Below are 11,502 nucleotides of genomic sequence, written 5' to 3' on the forward strand. Positions count from 1 at the left end.
GTCATATTGTAATATATAATTATAGGCTTTCTGTTATCCTCTTAGCCCCCGCCATATGTTTCTCCTCTTTCTGTGCTTTGATTCCTTTTCGTTCTTTCTCTTTGTCTTTTCCGTTCTCCGTCGAGGAAAGAAGATTTCTAAGTTATGAAAATTCTTACAGAGTCATGGAACAAAAGTTCTTTTGCACGTTATAGAAACAGGCGGAAATACCAATAGTTACTGGAGCTCAAACGCTCAACGCACCCTTTTCATGGATTGGAATTCATGGAGGTACGGCATCTAATTCGGCACCCCAAGCTTTGAGCAACAAGCCCTTTGAACCTCCCCCAAATCAGTAGCGGCTTGCCACGGAGGGTTACCATATAGATTTCCAGAGCTTGCAAGCAATTCCTCCGTACCTTCTTTTTTTTTTTTTTTTAAAAAAAAAAAGGGGGAGGGGGGGGGGGGGAGGGAATATTATTATATACAAAGTTATGACATGACTATTCATTTTCATATGCGTTCCTGAATTTTTCTACCGTCATGCAGAGGTATCGCAAGTCTACCAGGCAGCGCCCATTTAGGCTGTATTTTCACATATAGTCCGTCAGTTTAGGCTAAGAGGGGATCATAAAACAGATATAAAAAGTGGAGGAAACTACAAATACAAGATTATTTTAAAACAAAAAGCGGAAAGAAAAGAGAGAACATGCAAAATCGATATCCTCCGTGAAGAAACTGGGGAAGGGAAAAAAAGAAGAAAGAAAGAAAGAAAGAAAGAAAGGCAAGGGGATATAGATATACAGATAGATGACAGATCTCCATCGCTCCCATCCAAGAAAAAATGGAAGTCATCGCATCGCATCCCAGATCAAACTCTCACAACACATTCTGTACAAACCGGCCGTCGTGGATCGAATAATCATACCAAACTCATTCCATGCCCTTCATCCGTACGTATCCAGTTCGATCCAGCCCAGCCCAGTCCGATCCAATCCCAAATCCAACTCCAGCTCCACAACATAAGCCTGACCACATGCCAACCACCATCCATTCCATCCTCCCTGCCAACAGGAGCACACGCATAAACTCCGCCCCTAAAATATACCGCCGCTCCCGCTCCCGCTCCCGCCGAGCGGGGAGCTACCGGCAAAGCCGGCCTTGTGTTCCTGGTTCACGCGTGCGCCGTAGGCGCGGCTCGTGGCGTTCCACAGCTGGATGTACTTCTCCATGCAGGCGGTGAGGCAGGTTTGTTCCTTGGAGGAGAGGCTGGAGCCTGGGGATGGGACGCATTTTTCGAAGCAGTTTTCATTTACTTTCTGGAATCGGGGGTTAGCTTTTGCGTTGGGGTTCCTTATTTTTTACTTTTTTAAATTATTTTCTTGGAGACGAGGTGAGGGGCAGGTAGAGGAGGTCACGTACGCCGATGAGGGAGCGGGCGTTATTCAGGGCCGATTCTTGTTGGACCTGGGATATTATTGCAGATTTTGTGTCGGCGGAGGTTTGCGGAGAGGCGGAGGAGCTGTTGTCGGAGAAGGGGTTTGATAGGGACATTTTGGAGATAGGGTGAGTGTGGGCGAAAGCCTGGAGAGGGTGTCAAAGAGGCGGTACGTTGGAATTGGCGAGGTTCCTGCGACAATTGAAATCTGCTTCGTCTCTTAATTTATAGTTACATATCTTGATCTGCCAGAGTTTGATATTTCGGCGACGACGATGAAAGCCTCAAGGGCTGCTTACCTCATCGTCACATGATTTCGGGCGGCTGTCAACGCTTGGAAGGAGGAAGTGGACAGATTGAACATTCAACCGCAGGAGCTGCAACATCGCCAGCCGACAGCTGCTGTAAACGCTTTTCCTACATTTCATACTATTCGCCGGCTTCGGGAATGCGAGCGAGCTCATAACGGGATCCCTTGGACGTCTCAATGCGTTCTATCCTAATTCGTCCGCTGTTGTGATTTCCATCCAGATCTGCACACCACCCGCCGCCAGAGCAAGGAATAAAGACTTGCTGATGTCCCGGCGACACGACACTCCTTGACGGCGCTCTCTCTGACGGTCGTTCCACCTTTTTTCCTTTGATCTCTCTTGCGAGTCAAATATCCCCTGCCGTCCGCTACGACCGGTTCCTTTCTCTTCTAATTCCCGCATCCTGTACCTCCACCTCCGCTCGCCCTCCCCTCCCCTCCGCACCGGAACCCGTCTGCGCTCTGTATTCACGGACAATGCTCGTACGACTGCTCACGATCCTTTGGCTATGGGTGCTGGGCTTTGCCCTGGGCGAGGAATATGGCTTGGAAGATCGTAACAATTTCGAAGATCATCCCGATGTCAAGCGTGTCCCAGTATGTTGCTTTTACCTACATATGGTCCTATTGTTTTACCAAACTCCAATCACTAATCATTGGCTATTTCCTCCACACGTCTAGATGATCGCATACAGTTTATCCCAGGTGTGTTAGAACAAAGGACTCAGCTTCCAATGCAGATATGAGCTCGCAATTGACTTATTGCCTCTCCATAGCCATATCTAGATTCAGATTCTGAAAACCGATGGTTCGATTTTGGTGGTGATACCGTTATCCGTACCGATCGGTATGTTTTTGCGTCTTCCGCTTCTTCTCAGCATCTCGACATGCCCCTGAACACTCAAGGGGTTACTTCTGCTTACTCTTATCTTAACGGATTAGATATATCCGCCTTACGCCCGATCGACAATCGCGACAAGGCTGGCTGTTCTCGCGCGTCCCGTTAACCGCGACCAATTGGCAGGTCAGTTCCCTTTCTTTCATTGGTCAAAAATAATCAGACGGGAAGTGCTGAATGTGGGTCCTGATATAGGTAGAAATTGAGTTCAGGATTGACGGCCAAGGAACCCTTCATGGAGATGGCATGGCAATATGGCTTACCAAACAACGAGCAACGAAAGGCCCTGTTTTTGGATTCATGGACAAATTCGAAGGATTGGGTATCTTCATCGACACCTACAAGAATAACCGGGGAAACCCTGCGTTCCCCTATGTCATGGCTATGCTAGGCGATGGCCAGGTGTCGTATGACCAGGCGCAGGATGGCAAACCCAATGAGCTTGCTGGATGCTCGGTAAGTTATATTTCCCTCCTTCTGATACTGATTCTATACATCTTTGATTCCCATGTCCCTACTAAAAACTAAAACAAAATAAGGCTCGAGGGATCCGCGGTGCGTCCGTCGCTACAAAGGCTCGAATAACCTACTTCCAAGACAAATTCCTCTCCCTCGACCTGCAATATAAATCAGACCTCTCCTGGACTTCTTGCTTCACCGTTGAAGCTTCTGAGGAGCAATCTATAAACATCCCCACAGTCGCCTACCTCGGAGTGTCCGCCGAGACCGGCGAACTCAGCGACAACCATGACATCATATCTATCGACACCTATTCGCTCTACAACAAGGCGCCCACAGACCAAGTTCCCATCTCCAGGGGCGCCGGTAAGAAGACAAGTTCCAAGGCCGGAAAGGGAGCCGCTTATAGCAGGGGTGGCGATGATGGTAGTGGTGGATGGTTATGGTTTTTATTTAAGATCATTATGTTCCTAGCTCTTGTTGTTGCGGCGTATGTTGGCTTCACGGCTTTTAGAGCCAGTCAAAAACGGAGGTTTTGATTTTTGATCTGTGATTTTCCCCAGACTTGCTTTGATACATGATAGCGGACGTTGTTTCTCTCCCCCTTCCCTCCACTCACACCTTAAATCTTTATATATCCATCTTTCCTTGTGTTTGCACGAATACTATCAGGTTTAGTTGCGTTTGCGTTGAGTGCAGCCATTGTTTCTCTATGCATCATATATATTATTTTTCTTATGTCTCTCAATCTCCCGCTTGCTGCTTTCCCCATCACCTTCTCTCCATTTTCCTTGTATTATTTTTATTCTTGCTCTCTTATACCGCCTCTCAAAAATACCTCCTATGCTGTTCACACTTGGATGAAGGAAGCAGGACCAATTTTCTTACATTCAGCTACATATGAACCTTTTTTTCGTCCATTGATTGAAAATTGGTAATCAATTCAAGAAGGATATACAAAACAGAATCGGGACAATTGTAGTAAAACGTTTTCATTTCCTTACCTTTTCTTTGTTACCAGGGGCGGATTATGGTTATCAAATCCTACGTGTCCGCTTGGATGCTTCAGCGGGCGTGCCATATACTGCAATCTAAAATCAATCATCAACTGTTCGTATCCCCTGCTCTCATTCTACGTACGGAATCTCGTTGAAGGAGAATTGGTGAAAATCACAGATAATAGCCGTGGAAGTACGCCGGCTACAATGAATACGAGGGAACCCCACCCACTCTCCAACAACCCCACTCTACGACCTCACCAGGAAGAAGGGGAGGCGGGGGATCGAATATGATGTAACGATTTTGGTGTGCCTGGTAGAGGTCGGTCCGTCCGCTATATTTGTGGCTTGACACAGTCAACATTTTACTGCAGGAAAAAGGGAGGAGAGAGATACAGGATCAGAGAGGCGATGTAATTGTGTTTGACGTCTACGAAGATGGGACACGAGTTGCTGGAAAGCAGTTTGGGTTTTCATTTTAAGTATATTTTTATATCTCCACCTTTTGATTGAGATTTGCTGATTGTATTGTCGTTGCGGATAGATGATAATAAGATAGGTATTATATTTTGGGTATTGGGAATACAACTCTATATTTCAATATCATGTGATGTGAGCTTGTCGATGTCCAACCTCAACTCAACTTCGCAACGGGTATTCACAATATCTACATTTGATGACTAGCATCATTTCCACTCGAAACTGCCGAGGATAAATAGGTGCGTTCCAATCGCCTATTCATATCTGATATACCGCAACCGCAAGTGGCCATAATTCACAGCGCTTCTTCCACTACGTTCCTTCCGATGCAAGCAAAATGACATCACTTAGTCTCTGGGCATCCCCACGGGTTTGCTACTTGTTTCCCAGGTATCTGGGGCCTTAGATAGTTAAATTACCCTGTTACCAACTGCGAAGCTCATAGGACACTACGCGCTTCTGGCAACACAGATGGATGACGAATATTCCACGGGCCAGCGGAGCAGATTCCGCTTCAAATCTAAACACAGCACAGGACGCTCTAAATCAAAATCAGAAGGTCGGGGCGGCGATAGCAGCCATGGTGCTAAACCACAAGCGCCATCAAGATCATCCCATCCACGTCACTATCGACGTCGACATCACCACCGCCGCCACTGGTCTTCCAAACGCCACAAATCCTCGTCCACATATGACGACGCCCAGCCTCCGGAACTGTCCCCAGACGCGGCATTCCGTGAATCTCTCTTCGACGCCTTGGCTGATGATGAGGGCGCGGCATATTGGGAATCGGTATATGGGCAGCCAATTCACACCTACGCACGTCCGGACGGGCGTGGTGAGCTGGAGCAGATGACGGATGAGGAATATGCGGCATATGTGCGTGCACGTATGTGGGAGAAGACTCACGAGGGGATCTTCGAGGAAAGGGAACGAAGGAAGACGGAGCGGGAAAAGCAAAGGAAGGAAGGCAGACGGAGGGATGGGGGGAGTGAACGTGAGGCGTTTGAAAGGATGATTGAGGAAAGCTTACGGAGGGGCCAGGAGAGGAAGATGAAAAAGCGTCAAGCGACTGTTTGGTTGGATGTCTGGAGAAGGTATTTGGATAGTTGGGAGGATTTGAATGTGCGAGCCCGTGCGGCAGCGACTACGAATTGCGCCACCACTTCTGCTGACAAAATGGACGAAAAACTTCGAAACCTCATTTTCTGGCCTGTTGAATCGGGTAAAAGAAGGGACATTTCTCCAGAGTCTGTGGAAACGTTTATACGGAACGCGCCTGTTTCCAGCCCGACGGACTCACCCGCTCCTCGCCCTGGCCCTGACTCGGGGCGGGGGAGCAGTATTCAGTCCCAAGCATCTGACATTCTTACTGTTTTGAAAATTGAACGGGTCAGATGGCATCCTGATAAAATGCAACATCGATACGGGGCGCTTGGGATGGATGATCAGCTCCTAAAGAGCGCCACAGAGGTTTTTCAAATAATAGATCGTATGTGGGTGGAGGAGCGCGAGCGCGGGAATAGGGGAAGATGAAGTAATCTGTGGTTTTCTCCCTCGTGCAGATTTTAATATTGGGTGATACTCTACTCAGTATGTCCTCGTCTGGCCTAGACCTACCCCGAGGTGTTTTTCGCGTACTTTGATACGAGTAACTTCGTGGTTGTTTATTGGCTTGATCATTCCAATTCGGGCCTCGGACAAATTAGTCTTCTAGATCGCGGGTAAAACCAAAACCCAACCTTCATGTTCGAAGAGACACAAACAGAAGTTACTGCACATAACTATGCAAAACTATTACTGTGTATGTCGAAGAAACAGAACGTCACTAAACCCTGCACCGTGAAACTGCAGCTTCCGGGTTCGCCCTCCTAACAAAAAGATATACCACCACTGCGAATTTACAAAAAAAATTAAAACCGTGATAGCGGCTATCATTCGCTTGGCGTTCAGATCCCTTTAAGTTGAGTTCCGAACGTTGGGTGCACTTTGAGCTTCCAATTGTTGAAGCTTTATATTCAGAGAAATGAGCTACCCGGACCGTAAATGTATTGTGGACATACGGACTCTGCAAATTTTGCTTGCTTGAAAGATCCATATGTGGTACGAGACTATTCTAGACCTGTTGGATCTTGGATGTGTGCCCTGATTAGCTTCTCGAACATTGGGGATTTACCATCAGCTAGCTCCCTTTGATATGGGCTAAATCTTGCATGTACAGTTTTGACCCCCCGGGATTAACACGTTTTTCCAAGGATCATCAATTGAGTAACCTAACATCGCGTCCTGTCAAATCGCAATTCCCGGTTATGCCAACCCAGAGAGAGATCCAGCATCGGCATATCCACGAGTGACAGGGTCACCTGAACGGCACAATGACTTTCGATCGCCATCTGCTGCCAAGTGTGATAACGATGGCGATGTGCATAAAGATACAACAGATCGGCAATCTTTCACACTTAAAATTGAATATGAATAAGTAGAGTCCAACTCAAAGTCATCGTCTGTTGCCCGCTCCATTTGCCCTTGTTGGAATATTGATGCAAACTGTGTCAAAACCGTTATTCCAAAATGTCGCTCTGTTTCATCCGATTCACCTTGACTCTGCTGCTCCTATGCAAGAATCTCTATGCGGCGGACTGCCCGCTTCTCGGCCAGGCATTTCCTCCACCTCGAATGCTTTCCAATTCATCGACCTGGAAGAAAGCAATCGAGGATTTCGAATCCAACCTCAAAGAACTTCTCTCCCAGTCTACTGACTTAGATGCGAGGACCACGTCATTTTCAATCAATATCTTTTCAAGTCATGAGGAGAACCTACTCTATGAATACCATCACGATGCCCCGGGTCTCAAAGGCTCAATTGCTAAGGGCCAGAAACTCAATGGAGACACAATGTATCGAATTGCAAGTATCTCAAAGGTTATGACGCTATATACCTTTTTGATCGAAGCTGGCTTCAAATATTTCAATGAACCTGTTGCGAAATTTGTCCCTGAAATTGAGAGGGAAATCCAGAGGCAATGGGGGAATATAGATGATACCCTGGTTCCACAATGGAGAGAGATCACGGTCGGTTCTCTAGCAAGTCAGCTATCAGGAATTGGTCGAGGAAAGCTCCCCATTATCCCTTTCGCTAATTGCAAGCTCTCTATATTAACCCGCCCTTAGATTATTACAACGACATGGCCGGCAGAGTGAACCAAACAGTAACGACGCAGTTCGGTCTTCCAGCTTTAAGTGATCCTGAGGTCCCCCGTTGTGGACAGAGGGGTCCTCACTTCGACCCTTGCACTCGAAGAGGCAAGCGTTAAACTTTGGCTCCATGTCTTGAATGCATTTATTTACTAAGCTTCGGTTTGCGCAGACATGTTCGCGGAATTCATCGGCCGTCATCCGGTTTTTGCTCCTTTTAGCACTGCTATCTATTCGAACGTGGCTTTTGATATTATTGGATATGCACTCGAGCAAATCACGAATGTTCCATTTGAAAAATCGGTCAAGCGCTCGATCATCGATCGACTCAAGCTCAAACGTTTCGGTGTCGAAACCCCTCCCGCCACCTGGGGAATTATCCCATCTGATCCTGTAACATCGTATTGGAACGCGTCGGTTGGATCCGGCAACCCTGCTGTAGGATTTTATTCAAGTGCGTCTGATCTGGCTCGGGTCGGACAGTCGATTCTGCAATCTCGTCTGATTTCAGAAACGGATACTCGACGGTGGCTGAAGCCCAACTCTCACACTTCCTCTTTGCTCTCTTCCGTTGGCAGCCCCTGGGAAATTTACCGATCATCAAGCCCAAGACTTGTTGATTTTTATACCAAATTTGGAGACCTTGGTAGTTACGGCTCCGCAATCGCCCTCATCCCGGACTACGATGTTGGATTCACGGTTCTGGCGGCGGGTGCAAACCCAGGGCGCCAAAGGACACTCCTTGCTGATTTAATTGGCAGTTTACTCAGCGCCACTCTAGAAAAAGAAGCCCGGATCCAGGCCATAGAAGCTTTCGCAGGAACCTACACATCCCCATACAATGAAAACGACATGACCACTGTGGTGAAAATCAGTGACGAAAAGGACAGCCCTGGTCCAGGACTAGCTATTGACTCGTTCTATCTCAACGGCGTTTCATTTGAAGACCTTGTTGGTGCATTCATCGGGGAACCGCGGGGAACTTTCCCTAAAGTAGGTCTCCGTCTGCAGCCCACCGGCCTGACGGCAAGGTACGCCAACAGGTCGCGCGGATCTGTCCGAGCACGAACCTCCTTCCGTGTCATTGCGGATATTCCGGAGCCGGGCGCCAATAATAATATGACCAAGGAGAAGATTTTCAGCGGTCCTTGTAAAACGTGGATGTTGATTGATGGCTTGCGGTACGGAGGTAGGTCTATTGATGAGCTTGTCTTCGAACTCGATGGAGCTGGGAGGGCTGTGGCGCTTGAAATGAGAATTACTCAACAGACGCTGCTGAGAACTGACGGTGGGAGCCCCTGATGATACCCTTTGTTTGTTTCTAATTCTCATTTTCAGAGCGATGAGAAGGATGGAAAGTCTGAAAGAAGCGATAGAATGCATGATAGTTATCCCTAGATTAAGATATCGTGCTCATTAATGCTGTTTTAATCGATTTTAAAAAATTGACTGATGATATATGAATAATTATTCTTTAATATTAAATCTACTGTACCGTGGTAGTATTTGCTTTTATTATTATTCATTCATCAAACTGTTTCATTGCATCTCCTTCCTCTCCAATATCTATCCACCTACGGAGTATTCTTCACTAAGTCAAACTCATATATAATTTTTCATCTCAACAGCCTTTCAATTTCTTATTTTCCTTGTCAGAAGACACTATGTAGACCGCAACCAATAATTATATTCCACTATATACAAGCCATCAACTAGTTACTTATCAAAGTTCACTCTGTTCAACAAGCCTCAATTGAACCCGCAGATTTATTTTTGGCTGCTAAAGCAGAGTTGTTCTTTTCCTGCCAACGCTTCTAGTACGTTTTTAACTCGACTTTCTAGAAGTATTTTCTTCAACCTCGGAGGATGAGCTCCAGTTATAATTAGTGAGAAATTAGAAATTAGCGCTAAGAGTTAGCCAGAACGTTAGGCCAAAAGAGCTCAATCACCACCAGCGCGCTGGTCGTGGAGAGGACGAACCAATCTAAACCCGTGATTAGCAACCCATCACAACTTATATATCATGTGATTTGCATCACCTTATCACCTCTGACTTTCAACAATCTGAACCACTGTAATTACCCACGAAACAACACATCTGATAGACATGGCACTAGTATCATATTCAGATTCTGAAGGCTCAGATTCAGAATCTACACCTGAGTTACCCAAGAAGAAGAAAGCAGCTCCCGCTACACTTTCCACTACCCTCGAGCCGAGTTTCCAAAGCCTCACTGATCGAGGGAATCGGCGCAAGATCCTCGTGAGCCTGCCCGACGCAGACAAACATACTACGTCTGATGCTCAGCGAAATGACGGCGACGATAACGGCGATGATGGTGACGGTCCTGCGAGAAAACGTCCCAGAATAGGTACTCAGAGCGGTGGCGGCGGTGCGTTTTCGTCCTTCAACTCTTTACTCCCGGCACCGAAGCGGAAGGGACCGGTTAGGCCTGGAATGGATAAGAAGGGTGATGGAACGGGAGCGCCTGTACGCAAGGTTTTTGCCTTGAAGACGGGGCCGGAACCGGGGTTTGACCGGCAAGCTGACCACCAGATGAGGTGGGATCTTAGTAATGGGGATGTTGATTCTGGGGCAATTGGGGGGGTTGTTAGGGATGGAAGGGATGGTGCATTTGGCGATGGGATAACTGAATCTACCAAAGAGAAGGTTGAGAAACTGGCTGTTAAGCCGAAGGGAAATGCGATGATGTTCAAGCCTTTGTCTGTGGCTAGGGCTACGACCATGAAGAAGGCTATGAGGAAAACGGCGATGTCGCTACCTGGGACTACGTCGCCGTCGGGAGCTGGAGGGAGGCCAGCGACTGAAACAGCATTAACACTTGGGCAGGGAAAAGCTGAAGATACCATATCTAATGCGGGCCCGAAGCCAAAAGTTAGTCTCTTTGGGCTTGGGAAGGAAGATGAACAAGCCCCGTCCGTTTCACAGCCCTCCTCCAGCCCGTATGTACCTTTGGTATACAGCACGACAGATCCCTCTACTACTTCAACCATTGAATCCTCCGGACTCACTGACCCCACCGTACCCGCCGAAACCACTGAACCCGGACCCCAAAATCAACCACAAACCCTCGCCAGCATAGCCGATGATTTGAATCTCACCCCTGCTCAGAAACGTCAGCTGTTTGGCCGTCAAGGCCTCTCCATATCCTCATCAAGTGCCACTGGTGAAAAACAATCGAACCCTAACATCATAACCTTCAACACAGATCAAGAGTACTCCTCCAACAACGCATTCCTATTGTCAGCATCTGACGCAGAACTGGCTGCCCAGCAACACAACCCCGTTCGCTCAATTGCGCCGGGTAAGCACAGCTTGCAGCAGCTGGTTAATGCGGTAAGTAATCAGCGCGATGCACTGGAGGAGAGCTTTGCAGCTGGCAAGAGGAATAAGCGAGAGGCGGGGAGTAAGTATGGATGGTAATCGAGGAAATTTTTGTGTGCGTGTGTGTGCGTGTGTGTGGAGGTTGGAATAGGGTTGGTAGGTCGTGTTTGGAAGATGGAAGGCGTCTACACTCCTATACTCTTCGATTACTGCTCGTATTACATTTATCTTGCATGTCTCTATACCCAGCGCTTTGCGAGCGCCGAATTATACTGCTCTTGATGGGAAATAAGATATGATGAAATTGTTATATAAATGGCTTTGCTTCAGGGTGCGAATTGTTTGGTTATGGTTTTATATGTTGAGTTAGGCATGGTCTAAGGAGTTTGATAAAAATGC

General features: G+C 47.3%; 5 protein-coding genes across 5 annotated transcripts; 4 read left to right on the forward strand and 1 right to left on the reverse strand.

The window, feature by feature from the left end:
• Positions 1-561: 561 nt before the first annotated feature.
• HCBG_01093 (mitochondrial import inner membrane translocase subunit TIM13) lies at positions 562-1,562 on the reverse strand (the record flags this gene model as incomplete). The annotated part of the gene is made up of 2 exons (XM_045428143.1): positions 562-1,298; positions 1,402-1,562. 2 exons carry the CDS (start codon positions 1,531-1,533, stop codon positions 1,077-1,079), a joined length of 354 nt encoding a protein of 117 aa, XP_045292118.1.
• Positions 1,563-2,169: 607 nt separating this feature from the next.
• HCBG_01094 (lectin) lies at positions 2,170-3,976 on the forward strand (the record flags this gene model as incomplete). Its single annotated transcript, XM_045428144.1, has 6 exons — positions 2,170-2,324; positions 2,409-2,432; positions 2,504-2,574; positions 2,670-2,751; positions 2,821-3,081; positions 3,165-3,976. The coding sequence occupies 6 exons, from the start codon at positions 2,205-2,207 to the stop codon at positions 3,621-3,623; spliced, it is 1,017 nt and encodes a 338-aa protein (XP_045292119.1).
• A 1,057-nt stretch (positions 3,977-5,033) lies between these two features.
• HCBG_01095 (uncharacterized protein) lies at positions 5,034-6,115 on the forward strand (the record flags this gene model as incomplete). Its single annotated transcript, XM_045428145.1, has 1 exon — positions 5,034-6,115. One exon carries the CDS (start codon positions 5,034-5,036, stop codon positions 6,096-6,098), a length of 1,065 nt encoding a protein of 354 aa, XP_045292120.1.
• A 1,018-nt stretch (positions 6,116-7,133) lies between these two features.
• On the forward strand, positions 7,134-9,059 carry HCBG_01096 (uncharacterized protein; the record flags this gene model as incomplete). Its single annotated transcript, XM_045428146.1, has 3 exons — positions 7,134-7,650; positions 7,734-7,835; positions 7,930-9,059. 3 exons carry the CDS (start codon positions 7,134-7,136, stop codon positions 9,057-9,059), a joined length of 1,749 nt encoding a protein of 582 aa, XP_045292121.1.
• Positions 9,060-9,864: 805 nt separating this feature from the next.
• HCBG_01097 (uncharacterized protein) lies at positions 9,865-11,202 on the forward strand (the record flags this gene model as incomplete). The annotated part of the gene is made up of 1 exon (XM_045428147.1): positions 9,865-11,202. One exon carries the CDS (start codon positions 9,865-9,867, stop codon positions 11,200-11,202), a length of 1,338 nt encoding a protein of 445 aa, XP_045292122.1.
• Between the last annotated feature and the right edge of the window lie 300 nt (positions 11,203-11,502).

Source organism: Histoplasma capsulatum (genome assembly GCF_000150115.1).
Source record: "Histoplasma capsulatum G186AR genomic scaffold supercont2.1, whole genome shotgun sequence".
NCBI classification, from domain to species: Eukaryota; Fungi; Ascomycota; class Eurotiomycetes; order Onygenales; family Ajellomycetaceae; genus Histoplasma; species Histoplasma capsulatum.